The sequence below is a fragment of the Sceloporus occidentalis genome, unplaced genomic scaffold, assembly GCF_023333645.1.
Source record: "Sceloporus occidentalis isolate IW3139 unplaced genomic scaffold, rSceOcc1.0.p SCAF_3, whole genome shotgun sequence".
NCBI classification, from domain to species: domain Eukaryota; kingdom Metazoa; phylum Chordata; class Lepidosauria; order Squamata; family Phrynosomatidae; genus Sceloporus; species Sceloporus occidentalis.
The window spans coordinates 122,297,603-122,316,577 of NW_028316983.1; the positions used below are offsets into that span (position 1 = coordinate 122,297,603).

The 18,975-nt window shown below is 41.3% G+C and overlaps 1 protein-coding gene across 2 annotated transcripts in view; it reads right to left on the reverse strand.

Moving 5' to 3' along the window:
• LOC149316685 (flavin-containing monooxygenase 1-like) overlaps nucleotides 1-10,032 on the reverse strand; it is a 46,863-nt gene extending 36,831 nt beyond the window's left edge. Inside the window, exons 1-2 of one of the 2 annotated variants that reach the window (XM_089516037.1) lie at nucleotides 9,831-10,032; nucleotides 1,948-2,084 (exon numbers count right to left, since the gene is read on the reverse strand). In XM_089516037.1, the coding sequence (XP_089372163.1) occupies nucleotides 1,948-2,079 (132 nt within the window). In that variant the 5' untranslated portion in view covers nucleotides 2,080-2,084; nucleotides 9,831-10,032. Of the gene's footprint in view, nucleotides 1-1,947; nucleotides 2,085-4,523; nucleotides 4,738-9,830 lie in introns of those variants that run through there. The other variant, XM_089516036.1, reaches the window with a different exon arrangement.
• Between the last annotated feature and the right edge of the window lie 8,943 nt (nucleotides 10,033-18,975).

The window sequence follows — 18,975 nt, forward strand, 5'->3', positions numbered from 1 at the left end:
ATTGCTCAGTTTACATCTCCTCTTCTAGGAGTTTAATGTAGATGATAAAAGACATGGAAAGTAAGACAGAAATTCAATAACATGGTTGCCATGTGAGACAGAGTCCAGCAGTAAATCCCCAGTACCATGTGCAATGTGCTAAAACAAAACACTGCAGTACAGAACGCTTGCATCTGAAGTCCCCTTTGCAAATAATGGAATGCAACTCCCAACATTCCTGGCCTATAGACAATGTTTTTTGTTATAGCTGTGAGCATGTGACATGGATTAACATGGCTGAGCCCAGATTTGAAACCTGGCTTCCCACGCCCATGAAATCCACTTTGTGACCTTGGGCAAGTTACATGTTCTCAGCATCAGGGAAAAGTAATGGCAAACCTTCTCTGAGCAAATTTGTCAAGAAAACCCCATGATGGGGTTGCCATAAACTGGAAACCAAATGGAGGAGAGAGAAGGAGTTGATTGGGAAAGGCAAAGTCACCTCTCCTGGTGTTGGACTGCAGCTTCAAGCATTCCTGGCATGAGATGCATTTCCAAGATCTTTAATGTGGTTCTTACAGCAATGTGTGTTCAAGAAAGTGTAATATTTCAGGGTAAATTAGAAATGAATTTTATTGAGGAATATTGTGTGAAAATAGGCAGGCTTTTTTTTGTTTGTTTCTTAAGCATCTGAAAATTAGAAAATGCTATTATAAAAAGGGGGTTGGACCAGAAGGCCCTTGGGGTCTCCTCCAACTTGAATGGACACAGCACAGATTTAAATTTAAAATGCTTTCTTTAGATGTCTGAAAGAAAGCTGAGGCAGCATTTTCAGGCCTTTACCATAACAAAGCCACTAGCCTCTGGTAACATCAAGTCTGAATGGTTGCTTGTTTACGCAAAATACCCAATCCTGCTCATCTAATTGTAATTTCAAAGGTCTTATCCCTTCACTTTATTTGCAAGTGATTAAAAAAATTCTTACTCATTGGTTGAGGGGATTGAAGAGTTACAGCTTTTTAAAGAGCTTATGGAAGCATTGAGTACCAAATATCTCATATGTTTAACAAACAGTGACAAGAATTCTTTACAGAATTTTCTCCAGGAGGAGAAAAGTCTTTTAGCTCAATTGCTATCAAGGGAAGGTGTGTGCAGGGTTCACAACTCTTGTCAAAGTGAACGCAAGCAGAGTTTATGTACTTGGAGAAGACGCCCAGAAGAAGGTCTGTGAAGAATCTTAGGCCTGTTACAGACTGCCAGAATAAAGCTGCTTTGGGTCTCTTTGGAGGTATGCTGTTTAAATGATGCATGGGTCCTAAGAATCCGGAAGCTGCACCAAAGCTGCACTCCAGTGCTTAGGAATGGAGTGTGGCTTTGGCGCAACCTCCGGACTCTTAGGACCCATGCATCATTTAAATAGCATACCTCCAAAGAGACCCAAAGCAGCTTTATTTTGGCAGTCTGTAACAGGCCTTAGTTGCGTAGCAAAGTTCCTCTCACACACAGGAATGAATCTCAGTACAGCGAGGTTTCTCTCAAATGAGGTTTCTTTTAATCTTTGTTACTTAACTATTTACAAAGATTACACTGAGTATCAGACACTGTCTTGAATACTCGTCAACAAGTTACTCTACTAACCAACCAACCCAAACAACTAACACAGAGGCATTTACTCTAACACCAACCGTCATAACTTACACTCTCTCTGAAGGTGACAGTTGCATCAGCATTCCCATGATGCACTCTTTCAAAATGTAGACACATGTAACTGCCTCTAGAACTATAAGTTCCACTACAGTGGTCACATCCATGTCATTTTCTGAGACCTGTTTACAACATGGTCCTGACAATTACTTTGTTTTTTAAATGAAATGGATAAAAACAGTCATTGCTTCTCTTTTCTCACTGGAACAACACCATTCACAGGCTGAGATATTTGCTTGAGCAACACCATTTACCCCAACTCACTGTGAATCGCCAAAGTCCTCCGATGTCATCACTCCTCTCAAAGCAGGTTGGCTCCAGCCCTTCATCCAGGCAGCATTTGAGGGAGGTCAGTCCACTTACACCAGCTCCAATGATGGCTACTTTCTTGGGCATGGTCTCTTGAAGAACAGAAGAAGAAAATATATTGGAAATGTTTTTAAATTTTTAATTTACTGATTCAGCCATATCTTTTTTGATGAAAGCTTTTAAACCACACCTATAAATCCCAATTTCTGAAGCATACTTGTGAAGGGGGAGGGTTGCAAGCCCTCCCAACCTATGCCAGAAAGGTCCTTGGAGCACCCAGCAACAAAGAGAGTCAAGAGTCCGAACTGTGGTCCAAACTATTTTCCGTACGGGGTAACAGCCGCCTAAATGGCAATTCCAAGACTGTCACACCCAATTGTCTTTCTTCGAACCTTAGCTTAAGCAACATCTCTTTTTGGGTTAGTTTTTAACATTTCTTAATAATTCCCCAGAACCAGTTTATTGGCTCATTCCTGTCTTCCTGGCAAGTTTCCACAGTTCTGGTTAATCTTTCACAATCCCCATTGTTCCTCCTATCTCTAGTTTGGATTGCATGGCCATGCTATGATGTAATCATTAAACTGCTCAACTGTCCTGTGGCCATTGCAGGTGGCTGTCCCTCTCACTTGAACATATGTATACTCTTACCCACAGAAGGTTTTGTAAAAGGCATTTTTTTCTTAATCTAGAGTTCCATATCATGGCTCATGTGGCCCTTACATTGCACATGTTTGCTAATATTTAGTATTTGCTCTATAACCAAGAAGTTTGGAGAATATTAATCTAGCTCAATTTGTTGCTGGGTTTCTCAGCCTTGGAGTCTTGTCTCTGTATTTATGGAGGTCAGAGGCAAAGAACTGCAGAGACAGGAATCTAAAAAAACTACATTTATTAGGGGAATTAAACACACACTGAACACACTCATACACACAAGCACACAAGAAGCTAAGAATCAAAGAAGTTAGTGTGGAATAGCTTTTGAGGCTTTTCTAATGGAAATATATTACAATTGGGATGTTGTCTTCTGAATGCTGTCTTGGAATGCCTTGTGGTACTCAAGTCACTCCTGGGGCAGCCTGGATTGGCGAGTGCTGAGGGGACTAGCAAAGGAAAAACCAACAGCAAACCAAATTAATCCAATGAGCAGAAAAAAGTTGGTGTTTTAATAGCGAATTTATAGCCTAGGGCAAAGTCCAGGTATTCTGTGGTCAATGGCCTGAAATTGTATGAGGTAACCCTTCTGGGTGTAACCATTTTGCTATCTTTCCCATGCAGTGGCCCTACCATTTTCTTATTCTTTCTTGTTCTATCAACATAACCAAAAAAACCCTTTTAATTGTTTTTAACCTCTCTAGCAATCCTCAGCTAATTCTGTGCTTTAGCTTTTTTGACTTTCTCCCTACATGAGGTGGCTGTTTGAATTCTTCTTTGTTGATTTCTCCTTTTTTCCATTTCTTGTATGTTTCACTTTTGAGCTGAAAGCTGTTAAGACATCCCATTTTCCCTCCTAATTGGAACTGTTTAATAATAATAATAATAATAATAATAATACATCATTTATAGCCTGCCCAATCACAAAGAATCCGGGCAGGTTACAATAGTAGAAAATACTTTTTAAAAATACAATAAAACACAAATTGATCACTTCCCAATCCCCCATTAAAACTACAATTAAATAATCAGAATTAAAAACAATAAAATACAATACATAATTAGCTTAAAATTGGGGAAAAACAAATATATATATTATTATATTGGTAGGTGGAGAGATATGAATCATAATTGAAATCAGAGAGAGAAAGCTAGGATTTGTTAGCTAGGTTGGGAAGGCCTGCTGGAAGAGATCCATCTTAAGAACCTTTTTGAAGGCTGTAAGAGTGGGGATGTGGCGGATCTCTTCTGGCAGGTCATTCCACAGCTTCAGAGCAGCAGTAGAGAAGGTCCTTTGAGTGACAGAAGTTAGTCTAGCTCTTTTTGGCTGAAGTAGGTTCTTACTTGAGGATTGCAGTGTGTAGGACGGACAGTACAGTACGTGTTCCCTTAAGTATTCTGGACCCAAGCCATGTAGGCTTTAAAGGTAATCATCAACACTTTGTACCTTGACCAGAAACTGATTGGCAGCCAATGAAGGGACTTCAGAACAGGTGTTATATGATCGTTCCGTAAAGTTCCTGTGATTAGTCTTGCTGCCATGTTTTGTACCAGCTGAAGTTTCCGAACTTGGCACAAAGGTAGCCCCAAGTAGAGCGCATTACAGAAGTCCAAGTGAGAGGTTATCAGTGAGAGGTTATGTACTACTGTTTCATGGTTCCCCGGCTCCAAGAAGGGGCACAGCTGGTGTATCAGCTGAAGCTGATAACAAGTGCCCCTAACTGTCACATCCAACCACGCTGACAGCTGGAGCAGTGAGTCAAGGAGCACCCCCAAGCTCCGGACAGAGTCTTTCAGGGGAAGTGTGACCCCATCAAGAACTGGCTGACATAACTCTATTTCCAGATTCAGGTTTCCAATAACAAGTACCTCCATCTTACCTGGATTCAGCTTGAGCTGGTTTCCCCTCATCCAGTCAATTACCACCTCAAGACAGGCATTCAGAGGAGAGATGCCATCCTTAGTCACTGCATAAGTCAGAGACATAGGGAAATATACTTGGGGGTCATCGGCGTACTGATAACACCCCGCCCCATGTCTCCGGATTATTTCACCCAGCAGCTTCATGTAAATGTTAAACAGCATGGGAGACAGGATGGCGCCCTGAGGGTTGCCAAATTTTAGCTCTCTTTTAGAGGAGCAACTGTCTCCCAGCACCACCATCTGGAATCTTCCTGAGAGTTAGGAATGGAACCACTGTAAAACAGTGCCTCCAATACCCAACTATCTCAAATGTTCCAGAAAGATACAATGATTTATGGTACTGAAGGCTGGTGAGAGGTCCAAGAGCACCAACAGAGTCATACTTCCCCTGTCAATTCCCAGACGGAGATCATCGACTAAGGCAACCATGGCAGTCTCAACTCCGTATTCCGTCCTGAATCCGGTTTGAAATGGGTCCAGAAAATCAGTTTCCTCCAAGACTGCTTGTAGTTGATTGGTGACTGCCTTCTTGATCACCTTGCTCAAGAATGGTAACAAAGAGACTGGCCTGTAATTATTTCTATCGATGGGGTCCAGGGAAGGATTTTTTAAGAGTGGTCTGACCACTGCCTCTTTAAGGCAAGAAGGCAGGGTGCCTTGTAATTGTGCCTTCAGTATCTTACTTTTACAAAACTTCCATCCCTCATGAATCCACTTCTCTAGTAGTATTTTTGACCATGGCATCACTACCAGTATTTCCCTAAGATTACTGAAATCAGATTGCATGTCTGACTATGCTTGACTTCCTCTTTCCATAGGATAACAAACTCCAGGAGAACATGGTCACTACTACTTAAGGATCCCACCACTGCCACCCCACTAACCAGATCATCACTGTTGGTTAGGATCAGATCTAAAACAGCTGATCCCCTTGTTGTCTTTTCCATCTTCTGGACAATGAAATTGTTTGCAGTGCAAGTGAGGAATTTGTTGGACATTGTTATATGAATGAATGCAGAATTACAACAAGGCAGGGTCCCAACATTCCTGAAGGAGACTGTGAAGGAGGCTCTTTCGGGGGGGGGGGGGGGACCTTTCATGGATCCTTTCAATTTTTTGGCAAAGTACTAAAGTATCTTCTCAACTCCAGGGTTTTATGGATGAGACAGATTATTTCGATTCATTTCAGTCTGGTGTCAGGCTTGGTTATGGGACAGAGACAGCTTTGGTTGCTTTGGTGGTTCTGCTGGACCTATTGGTGGCTTTTGATACCATCAATCATGGTATTCCTTTGAGTCCCTCTCTGTGATGAGGCTTCATGGTGCTCATCTACAGTGGCTTTGTTCTTTTTTGGAGAGGTGCTCCTAGGGGGTGGTGTTAGGGCATTCTTGTTTGACCCCTTGGGGTCCCTCGGGATTCATTCTTGTCCCCTATATATAAATATATCTGCATGAAAACTCTGGGAGTGGCTCGTGCTTTAGTTACATCCTGGCTGGATTATGTGGGGCTGCCTTTGAAAAGTGTTTGTAAACTTCAGCTAGCCCAAAGAGCTGCAGCCAGATTGTTAACAGATAGTTATGTGGAACACACGACTCCTTTGCTGCAACAGCTCTGTTTAAGGTCACAAGTAAATTATTTATTTATTTAATTTATATGCCATCTTTCCCCCTAGAATAGGACCCTAGGTGGCTCACAAATAAATTTGGTTAAAAACTTAGCAATACAATTTAAAAAACAATCAACATCATTTCATTTAAACATTATGTTTAAAAATACAAGAGTTAAAAACATAAGTAAACACAGTATGCACCCAACAAGAAACCTCTCAGTGACTGATTACATATTAAAAGCCTCCTTGGACAAAAACATCTTTGGCTGCTGGCAAAAGGAAAACAGAAAGGGGACCAGCCTAGCCTCCCATGGAAAAGAATTCCAGTAGGTGGGAGCAGCCACAGAGAAGGTTCTCCCTCTTGCCCTAAAGTCCTAAAACACTTTAATCATAGTGCTTTATCACACGAGGCCCTTCCCTGCTAAAACAGCATTGTTTCTAAGAATACTCTTTTTAATACAGTATTGCACCTCAGTAACCTTTTTGGGATTGGAGCCTTTGTTTGCACTGAAAGCTTATCACACACAGCATTTGGAATTTTCTACTCAGTACCACTTATTCCCTCCCCTCCCCCTTTCTAATTTAGATTTGTTTCCCTGAAAGTCACTCTCACTTCCCCGCTCCTTGATTCAACTCTTTTCTCTTTAATGCAAGCTAAGCCCCGCTTTTACACACAGAAATATAAATAAAAATAGTTATGTTTAAAAAGCATGTATTAATTCCAGCCTTCTGCCTTTTTTCCTGGTGGTGGTGGTGGGCTTCCTAATTCAGGATTGACCAGCTCTTGGCTTTCATCTGCTAGCAATTAATGAAGTCTGAAGCTTAAAGTGGCTAAAGATAATTGAAATAAATGTTTTCTTTCAACTGTAAGATTCTTTTCCACTTACATTTCCAGCTGTGTGTGTGCGTGTATGCTCTAAGGACTTTATCATATGGGGTAAATCAGGGGTTTAAAAAGGCATTTTTCTGGGACATTCACATGATCATGGGAAAGATTTTCCCACTCACTGTGCTTAGAGAGGACTTATCCCAGAAAAAACCAGGAATGCTCCAGGAACAAATCATTCATGGGATTTCCCTGTGAATGCTTTGTTGCTGGAGCATTCCTGGTTCTTCTCGGGGGTAAGTCCTTTCTAATTGTGACATCATAGGAAAATCTTTCCCATGATCGTGCAAATATCCCGGGAAAATGCCTTTTTAAACCTCTGATTTACCCCATGTGATAAAGTCCTAAGAGCAAAGGAGGGACAAAATGGCTATGATATTGTGCAATCAGTATTTCCATAGGTGCTATTATCTAGCATGAATAGCAGATTTAAAGGCTTGTGGAAAGTGTTGGTACAACTTTACACATACATTTCCAGGTGTGTGTTTATTTGTGTGTGGTTGTGGGGGGGCGCCTTTATCACACAAGGGAGGAGGTGGAGTGGGGCAGTGAGAAAATTTTTGCCTTCTCAGTTTCTCTGATAAGCCCCAGTTTGAGGTGGGTGGGTGGAAATGGTCATTTGCTACAGTTTCCACCCCCCTAATATGTGATTTTTTAAAAAAAGTTCCTCAGTTAATTTGCCAGTTGAAAAGAAATCACAGAAAGGAAACCATAGCAGAACAGTAGCAGGAAAGGAGGTTATTAACAGATTTGTTGTGTTAATAAAATGAAACACTTTCCAAATGGTCTTCCACTGGAGAACAACAGAATAGGAATGATGTCATGTGATAAGCCCCAACTGAAGATGCTATTGGTTTGTTGCAATTGTGATTTACCTGCCTCATGTGAGAAAGCCTTTAAACTCACACATAAACTCACCTATAATTTGACTCACGCGTTTGTAAAAACCAAGGAAGGAGAGAAAGTTAGTTGAATGTCAAGGAGGCACAATCTATATTTTAAATGGGTGCTTGGTGCACCGCACATAACATAAAAAACATAGTATAGAAAACATAACTAAAAAAACCCCCAAAAACTGTTTTGGCTTTTTCTTTCATTGTTTTTGTTGTTTTGGCATTTTTGGCAATCCATTCAGCTCTTGAGTCTGCTGTTACCAGGAGGAACCCCATCACCCCCAAAATGCCAAAGATATCCACCTCTAGTATAGCACTATGTACATTGATTTATAAGTACATCTGAATGAGTTTTGGATGCCTTTTTGCAGGCAGGGCTGTATGGGAATGCAACATTCCAAACCAGATGAAGCATAATTATCACTGGAGCATGGATATTATTATTATTATTATTATTATTATTATTATTATTATTATTCCCTATTTTATGCTTCCACCTAAATACAAGCATTCATGACACTGGTTACTTGAGGGAAACTGGTGGCAATGTTCATACTTTGAAGAATATATGGCACAAATAACAAATTCCCTGAATGCATACACAGTGGCTGTTTGCCGATGAGTCAAAAGTTTTCATATGACTTTCATTAAATGCTAAATGTAAATTCTATTAACTTCCCCTCCAGTGTTGTCAGTAATTTTGTTACCTTTTTGTTTCTCCATAATTCCCATTTCTCTGTGTTGTTCTATTTACATGAATGATAGTTCAATTTATTTTAAACCCTTTTACTTGTTAATTTAATTGTTAATATAAGCAACAATGAAAATATATAAAATAATATTCTATGTAATGCCAATGTTTGTTGACAGGTTATAGATGATATTATATGAAAGTGTGTTTTTATGATATGTTTGTTTATTGTTTTTTTATTTTAATTTGGTTTTTTAAATAAATTTCAAAAAAAATTACATGGAAACAAATAACAGAAATAGATATGTTCCATCTTCATTCTATTGTCTAATATTTGATATCTGAATCTAGTGACAAAATATGCCATTCTTGACTTCAGACAATAATTGATCTACGAGTTATCGAGCTTAAGAGAAAGGAAAATCTATAACAGTTCCTTCTTACTCTTTTTGTTTTGTTTTTATTGTAACTTACAGCTTGTTTTGATGAGTTGAAGCTCTAAGCTGTTTCAGGGCTGTGTGGTGTATCCTATGACCATCTTTCTTTACAGTATTTTTTTTAATTTTTCCCAATTTGTGCTTGTATCTGTTTTCTCTTCCAGTCTTTTCCTGATCAAATTTAGTAGTCTAACTAATTCTATGTATTCTGGTGTTTTTAACAATCATTCATCTATAGTTGGTAGCTCAGTTGTTTTCCATCTTTGAGCAACGAGAGTTCTAGCTGATGAAAACATATATAATAAAGATTTCCAATGTGTTTTTTTGCTTCTGCATCTTTGTTTTTTATGTGAATAAAAAGATATGTTTGTTTTTTATGTGAATAAAATATTATTTAAAAATGCTAAATGTAAATGCTGTTGAAGACACTGAGGTAGGACCAAAAACAAAGGGAAAGGAACAAAAATGATAGCAATCCATCACAAGATTGTCAACTTGTTCATGTTGGTGTGCCATTTGTTGCAGTTCTGCATGTACAAGTTGGCAAGTAGTAATGTTTGTAACTGAAAGAAAGAAGTTGGTAGCTACCTAACTAAACTTTCCCTGAAAAAAGATGCAGAGATTGCACTGTAAAAATTAGTCACTAGTCAAATACACAGACTTCTAAACATACTTAGCACTAAGTATACTTCATCTAGCTTTTCTGGGCTGTCAAAATGGAATGATGGACAGATTTCCCTTCTCTTACCTCACTTTACAAGCCTTGGTTCAATCTGCTGAGATTTCACACGCTTGCCCAAGTAGTCCTGGAGCAATTCGTTTGTAATCAAATCAAAGAGTGCCAAAGAGGGAAATGTAGAGGCAGGAAAATAATGAAGCACTTCTGATGACAAAAACCGCCCTCTATGGGATAGGTTTACATAAATGAACTTTGTGAACTTGGTTACATTCCAAATTTAATGTAATGACAAAACCATGGCATTTTGTTCTGATGTGAAGAACTCACTTAAAGCTGGAAAAATGTTTCCAAGCTAGTTCTACCACTTATGTAATGGCCAGGATTTGCTAGCTTTTGTTATTGGTTTTTGTACAGGACCTTTAGCAGCATCATGTTGGGCAGACAATCACTGGTGCTAATGCTTCCCTTCATATCATTAACATCCTTACCTCTGTAAGCCAAATGGCACCTTTGATGGAAAGGTGAATATACCTATATCATATGTTTTTCCAGTTGAGCCAAACTGGGTGTGTGTGGAATTTCAATAGCTGTTATTGGAAAATAAATAAATAAACACAAGTAATGGAGACGTATTCATGCATTTCCAATAATACTGTATAGATTAACTGTCAGTTTTGTACATTCTGTGTGTATGTGCCTTCAGGTCACTTGTCAACTTATGACGATCTCATGAATCCCACAGAATTTTCTTAGGCAAGGGAGTATATCACACGGGGCTTTTTGGAGCTCAGATCTGGGGTGACTCCTGGTTCAGCTATGCGAATTCACATCGTAACGTGAATGTTTTACCACACCTGGTTGCCCTTCCATTGTCCTTCCGAATCGAGGGGGAATCGAATCCACGGCAAGTCACGTGATGCAGATTCATGCAAAGCGGGGTGAGTGCAAATTGTATTACCACACCAGTGCATACCATGAGGATTCAGCTATTCGAACTGGGACCCTTGCGCATGCTCAGTGGGGGTCTGGACGCTGTCCTCCTTCCCTGCCCCCTCCTTAGCTGACATCCTTCATCGGGTTGAAGTAGCAGTCAGGAGATGATTGGATAGGTCACAGGGGGTCACTGGGGCCATGGTTCAGATGCAGCAGAAGGCAGGGGATGGTGGGAAAGATCGCAGGGGGTCACTGGGGCCAGGGTTCAGATGCAGGAGAAGGCAGGGGATGGTGGGATAGGTCACAGGGGGGGGTCAGTGGGGCCAGGGTTTGGATGCAGGAGAAGGCAGGGGATGATGGGATAGGTCACAGAGGGTCACTGGGGCCAGGGTTCAGATGCAGGAGAAGGCAGGGGGTGATGGGATAGGTTGCAGGGGGTCACTAGAGCCAGGATCGGACTGAAGGAGCAGTCAAGAGATGATGGAATAGGTCACAGGGTGGCAGAGAGGACAAGATGGCATGAAGGAGGAGGAGGAGGGGGATGAAGGAGCAGGATGCAGGAGTCCAAGGGGGGCGACATCGGAGAGGTCTTCCACACCAGACCAAATCGAAGTGAAATCAAAGTGAGCTTGAAAGCGAATTCTGTGAATTCACTTTTTTTCCTATTTTACCAAAATGAGGGGTCACTTTGGAATCACTGCGGAAGCCCCACGGAAGGAGTGCCAATAGAAAGGAATCTCATCTGATAACACATTCACGTTATAACATGAATTTGCATTGTGGACCCACAGTCACCTGGATTTGAGCTCGTAAAATCCCCCAAAAGCCCCGTGTGATATACTCCAAAGGAATAGGCAGAGGTAGTTTTGACAGTTCTTTCCTTTGGCATAACACTCAAGTACTAACCAGTGCTGACCCTGCTTATCTTCCAAGATCAGATGGGATCTAGTTTCATTAGGGTACTACATTTGGACAAAGATGCTGTTATTAAAAAATAATAATAAAACCAAGCTGTTTTCCCTTGAATCAATTGCCCTGCCAACCTGAAGTGGAAAGGGCACAAGTGGCTTTTATAATAACAGATCTTGAATCCTGAACCCTGCCATAGGAATGCTAGATGTCCTAAAAGAAAGGGCACATTCCAGACGATGTGATGATTAAATACATAATACCTACTGATTTTAGAGTGAATGTATCACAAACAACAGTGTCTGGTCAACATGACAAATAAGCTTGCTGCCTGAACAAATAGCAACTATAAGAGCATCTGCATCTGCAGTGCATGCACTGTTTCACTTGAATACCTTCATATGCTGGTCAAACTACTTTTCAGAGCAACTTTGTTCTAAAATACTTTTAGTATTACTATATAAGAGAATTCATATTCTGAACATGCTCATCCCACTATTGCCTTCCTTATTTCACTCTTCATTTGTTAATTTAGACAGAAAAGTATATTTATATACTTCCTATACTGAAAATGAGGAAATCTTTACTTTTTTGTTTTTGTTGTCTGAGTGCCTGTCACCCATCAGGTAATCTTCTTTTGAAGCTTTGAGAGTTTAAAACAGAACGTTGTAATATGCATTTGTGCTCTTCCCTATGTGCCATCAGAAAAGACTCAGAAAGGGAGGGAAATCCACTTTCAGCTGAGAAACCAAAAGGAGCATGCAGCTAATATCTTCTAAGTGTGCAAGATGGTGGTAAAGTGATATTTTCTTTATGTCCTGAAAGGGTTTGTGTAATATAAGACTGTTAGCATTATATCCACTTTGGGAAGTTTTATTTGGTGATTCCAGAAAATGTTGATGTTGTTGTGTGCCTTCAAGTCATTTCCAACCTGTGGTGACCCTAAGGCAAACCTATCATGGGAGTTTCTTGGCATATTTCTTTAGAGGGGGATTGCCACTGAGGCTGAGAGAGTGGGACTTAGAATCACAGAATCATAGACTTGGAAGATCGTAAGGGCCGTCCTGTCCAACCCTCTGCCATGCAGGAACTCACAATCAAAGCAACCCCTGTGATAGATGACCATCCAGCTTCTGTTTAAAGACCTCCAAAGAAGGAGACTCCACCACTCTCCGAGGGAGTGTGTTTCACTGTTGAACAGCTCTGACTGACAGGAAGTTCCTCCTAATGTTTAGTGGAATCTCTTTTCCTGTAGTTTGCATCCATCCCTACAAGTCCTGTTCTCTGGAGTTGCAAAAAACAAGCTTGCTCCATCCTCAATATGACATCCTTTCAAATATTTAAACAGGGCTATCATATTACCTCTGAAGGTTCTCTTCTCCAGGCTAAACATACCCAGCTCCCTAAACATTCCTCATAAGGGATAGTTTCCAGATCCTTCACTGTTTTAGTCACCTTTCTCTGGCCACGTTCCAGCTTGACCACATCCTCTTTGAACTGTGGTGACCAGAACTGGACACAGTATTCCAGGTGAGGCCTGACCAACACAGAATAGAGTGGTACTATTACTTCCCTTGATCTAGACACTATACTTCTATTAATGGAGCCTAGAATAACATTTGCTTTTTAGCTGCTGCGTCACACTGATGACTTGTGTTCAATTTGTGGTTTACTAGAAAAAACCCGACAAGAAAGCCAAGCTGCAAGCCAGGAGCCAAGCCTCTACATTCCCCACACCATTGGGACTCAGAGGACATTGTTTGGCAAGGCAGCTGGGCAAAGCCCGATTCCTCCTGGGCTAGCTATATGATGTGGGAGGAGCACAAATGCGAGCCAATAAGCGGCTTTTCCTTTAACATCTCGGATTTATTTATTTTACTCTCTCTCTCTCTTTTGATACATACATGTGTGTGTGTGTGTGTGAGTGTGTGTGTGTGTGTGTGTGTGTGTGAAGAGATCCAGGACATCAATCATGGAAGCCAGGTGGAAAGCATCTGGATAAAAATTAAAGGGGAGGGAAACAACAAGGATGTTATGGTGGGAGTTTAATAGAGACCCCCAAGTCAGACTGAGGAATTGGATGATAGCTTTCTAGAACAGATGACCACACACTCAGAAAGGAGAGATGTAGTAGTGATGGGCAACTTCAACTATCCTGATATTTGCTGGAAGTCAAACTCAGCAAAATCCTCAAGGTCTAGCAAATTCCTCACTTGCCTGGAAGACAATTTCATTGTCCAAAAGGTGGAAGAGGCAACAAAGGGGTCAGATATTTTAGATCTGATCCTAACCAACAAGGATGACTTGGTTAATGGGGTGCAAGTAGTGGGATCATTAGGTGGAACTGACGTTCTCCTGGAGTTTGTTATACAATGGAAAGGAGAAGCCAGGCATAGTCAGACACGCATTCTAGACTTTAGGAGAGTGGATTTCAGTAAACTTAGAGAAGTATTGAGGGTGATCCCGTGGTCAGAAATACTAAAAGGGAAGGGAGTTCAGGACGGATGGGAGTTTCTCAAAAGGGAGATACTGAAGGCACAATTTCAAACAGTTCCAGTGAGAAAGAAAAACAGGAGGTGTCTCAAGAAACCAGGATGGATGACTAAGGAACTTTCAACTGAGCTAAGTTTTAAAAGGAACAAGTATAAGAAATGGAAAAAAGGGGAAATCACCAAAGAAGAAGTCAAAGAAATAGCAAGCACATGTAGGGATAAAGTCAGAAAAGCTAAAGCGCAAAAAGAACTCAGCCTTGTAGAGAGGTTAAAAACAATAAAAAGGGCTTTTTTGGATATGTCCGCAGCAAAAGGAAGAAGAAGGAAATGGTAGGGCCACTGTGTGGAGAAGATGGCAAAATGCTAACAGAAGACAGAGAAAAGGCAGAATTACTCAACACCTTCTTTGCTTCAGTCTACTCAGAAAAGAAAAAGAGTGCTCAACCTGAGGATAATGGAGCAGAGGACAGATTAGGGGAATTTCAGTACAGAATAAGTAATGAGATTGTAGAGGAATACCTTGTTAATCTAAATGAATTTAAGTCTCCAGGACCAGATGAACTACATCCAAGGGTATTAAAAGAACTGGCAAATGTAATATCGGAGCCATTGGCAATAATATTTGAAAACTCCTGGGAAAAAGAAGAAATCCCAGCACACTGGAGGAGGGCAAATGTTGTCCCCATTTTCAAAAAAGGGAAAAAAGAGGATCCCAACAATTATCATCCAGTTAGTCTGACATCAATACCAGGAAAGATTCTAGAGCAGATCATTAAACAGAGAGTCTGTGAACATCTAAAAGGCAATGCCATAATCACAAAAAGTCAACATGGGTTTCAGAGAAACAAGTCATGCCAGACAAATCTAATCTCTTTCTTTGATAAAATTACTAACTTGGTAGATGAGGGGAATGCTGTGGATGTAGTGTATCTTGATTTCAGTAAGGCCTTTGACAAAGTTCCCCATGGCTTTCTTGCAAACAAGCTAGTAAAATGTGGGTTAGACAAGGCAACTGTTACATGGATTTGTAATTAGTTGACCGGCCAAACGCAAAGGGTACTCAACAATGGCTCCTCTTCATCCTGGAGAGAAGTGACCAGTGGGGTCCCACAGGGCTCTGTCCTGGGCCCAGTGTTAGTCAACATCTTTATTAATGACTTGGAGGACAAAATTGGGGGCATACTTATCAAATGTGCAGATGACACCAAATTAGGAGGAGTAGCTAATACTTCAGAGGACAGGGTCAAAATTCAAAATGACCTGAATAGACTAGAAAGCTGGGCCAAAGCAAACAAAATGAAATTCAACACGGAAAAATGTAAGGTACTGCACTTAGGGCAGAAAAATAAAATGCACAGATATAGGATGGGGGACACCTGGCTGAATGAAACTACATGTGAAAGGGATCTGGGAGTCCAAGTGGACCACAAGTTGAACATGAGTGAACAGTGTGATGCGGCAGCTAAAAAGGCCAATGCAATTTTAGGCTGCATCAGTAAGAGTATCGTATCTAGATCAAGGGAAGTAATAGTGCCACTCTATTCTGCTTTGGTCAGGTCCCACCTGGAATATTGTGTCCAGTTCTGGGCACCACAATTCAAAAAAGATGTTGAAAAACTGGAACGTGTCCAAAGGAGGGCAAGTAAAATGGTGAAAGGTCTAGAAACCATGTCCTATGAGGAACGACTTAAGGAGCTGGGGATGTTTAGCCTGGAGAAGAGAAGGTTAAGAGGTGATGTGATAGCCCTGTTTAAATACTTGAAGGGATGCCATACTGAGGAGGGAGCTGACTTGTTTTCACTTGCTCCAGAGACTAGGACCCGGAGCAATGGATGCAAGCTACAAGAAAAGAAATTCCACCTCAACATTAGGAAGAACTTCTTGACAGTAAGGGCTGTCCGACAGTGGAACAAACTCCCTCGGAGTGTAGTGGAGTCTCCTTCCTTGGAGGTCTTTAAACAGAGGCTAGATGGCCATCTGTCGAAGATTATTTGATTTGGATTCCTGCATGGCAGGGGGTTGGACTGGATGGCCCTTGCGGTCTCTTCCAACTATGATTCTATGATTCTATGATTCTATGATTCTATGATCCCTTGGAGTGTAGTGGATTCTTCTTCCCTGGAGGTCTTCAAACAGAGGCTGGATGGCCATCTGTCGGGGATGCTTTGATTGTGATTTCCTGAATGGCAGGGGGTTGGACTGGATGGCCCTTGTGGTCTCTTCCAACTTTATGATTCTATGATTCTATGTTAAATAGCACTGGGCCCAAGACAGGCCCCTGTGGTACCTGACTGGTCACTTCTCTCAATGGGATCATTCTCACTGACAGGATGAATTGCTTCATGATTCGCTCTTGCACCGGTTTGAAAAGCAGTTCCAAAAGATCCCTAGTTCTCATTATGAAAGTTTTTTCCCCCCTTACCCTGTGTGATTGGGTTTTGTTTTGTTTTTTGATGCGATTGTGATTCCCATTGGCAGCACCGCTTTAAACTCCCCTGTCAATCATCTGACGTACGTATGGCTTGGATATTGGAGGGGAGGCTGGAGGTTGAGAGAATGTGTTCTGAGTGAGAGGGTGTGAGGCTGAGATAGTGTGACAAGGAGGATGGCAATGAAGCAAGGCAAGGCGGGGGAGCGGAGAAGAGGAGGAGGAGGAGGAGGAGGAGACGGAGGCAAGGCTGAGAATGGAGTTTGGGACTGAGGAAGGGACATCGCTGTAACAAAGCTTTCTTATTGTGCCATCCAATTATGTGAAGGCCCCGTCTAGTCAACCTTCACCCTAACACTGCCACCAATTTATGTGACGCACAACCTTTCTAATTATGTGAAGGCCCCGTCTAGTCAACCTTCACCCTAACACTGCCACCAATTTATGTGACGCACAACCTTTCTAATTATGTGAAGGCCCCGTCTAGTCAACCTTCACCCTAACACTGCCACCAATTTATGTGACGCACAACCTTTCTAATTATGTGAAGGCCCCGTCTAGTCAACCTTCACCCTAACACTGCCACCAATTTATGTGACGCACAACCTTTCTAATTATGTGAAGGCCCCGTCTAGTCAACCTTCACCCTAACACTGCCACCAATTTATGTGACGCACAACCTTTCTAATTATGTGAAGGCCCCGTCTAGTCAACCTTCACCCTAACACTGCCACCAATTTATGTGACGCACAACCTTTCTAATTATGTGAAGGCCCCGTCTAGTCAACCTTCACCCTAACACTGCCACCAATTTATGTGACGCACAACCTTTCTATTGTTGCAGGCGCTTGGGATTTTTGTTATCCCACCACTGCCACCCATGTTTTGTATTGTGAGTAGCGTGGTATTAACTCAAGTACAGGCATGTCCTTCTTGAATCAAACAAATAAACTTTATTTACAAGAAGGTTTAACAGTATTGGTTTTAATATATCTTATGTAATTGTTACTTTCTATCTTGTTATAGTTACTGTTGCTTTTATAAATCACCAGTTTCTTATAACTAAGATTCACTCAATCCTTCTATTAAGTTTCTCTCTTAAAATTAAACCTAACAGTCCCCAAAGCTAACACTATCCTGGAGGATATCACACTCCAGCCACTCGCTTTTCTAGAGTCCTGGAAGTATAATGGTAGGGAGCCCTTTCCCACTCAGACTCTGCCTCTAACCGTCCTTCTCTATCCCTGGAACCCTCACCTTCAGGATTCCAAGCTCTAACTGACTATTCCCTCAGGAACTCATGGAACCCAGTCCTCTCTTGGACTCAATTGTTCCCTCAACTGTCAAATCCCAACTGTCAACATTCCAACTGCCAAAACCAATGGACACATGGAATTTTCAAAGGTCCCAGCCACATTCTATTGACGGACCTCAGCTGCCTTCTGATTGGTCTGCTGGGTGTTATGTGCACCACAATTGCCAGGCCAGGAAGGGAGAAAAAGAGGAGGAGGAGGATAACGGAAATAGAGGGCACCGGGACCCAGGGAAGCTTGTGAGAAGAAAGACAGGGCATATTTTCTTTTCTTTCTTTCTATCCATTTTTATAAATACAGTTAAGTGCTTAAGCGACAGAGTGGTTTAGCACCTTTGCAAGTAGTTGCTAACCCATTCTGTCACTTAAGCACTTAGTTTTATTTTTTAATTTTTTTAAAAAAGGAACAAAACATCACACCAATAATGACAGGACAGCACTGGGGGGATGACATCTCCCCCAAAAAGGGGAGGAATGGTAAACACGCCCCTACTATTAGTCCCTCCCCTCCAGAATGCCGTGATTCCAATCTTTTGTTCCCACTTGCTCCACAAGCTTTGGAATTGCATTTTTTCAGAAGAACCTCTTTTTAGCTGGTTTTCTGGAAAAAACGGTTCTTTTGCCTTTGCCTCGCTTCATCATGACAGATTCGATCACATCGCGACAGGAACTGGTTTCAAATGGGAACTAGGATCATTTAATTTGCTCAGCAATCCGGTTGTTTTTATAGTGGGAATGGGGCTCAAGATGAAGAGGAGACATTGCTGAGCACCCTTTGGGTTTGCCTGGTCAACCAATTACTAATCCATTTAACAGTTGCATAGTCTAGCCCGCATTTTACTAGCTGGTTTGCAAAAATATCATGGGGAACCTTGTCAAAGGCCTTACTGAAATCAAGATATGCTATATCCACAGAATTCCCTTCATCCTCCAAGCTGGTAATTTTATCAGAGAGAGAGAGAGAGAGAGAGAGAGAGAGATCAGATTAGTCTGGCATGATTTGTTTTTGAGAAACTGATGTTGATTTTTTACGATTATGGCATTCCCTTCCAAATGCTTACAGACTCTCTGTTTAATGGTCTGCTCTAGAATCTTTCCTGGTATTGATGTCAGACTAACTGGACAATAATTGTTTGGATC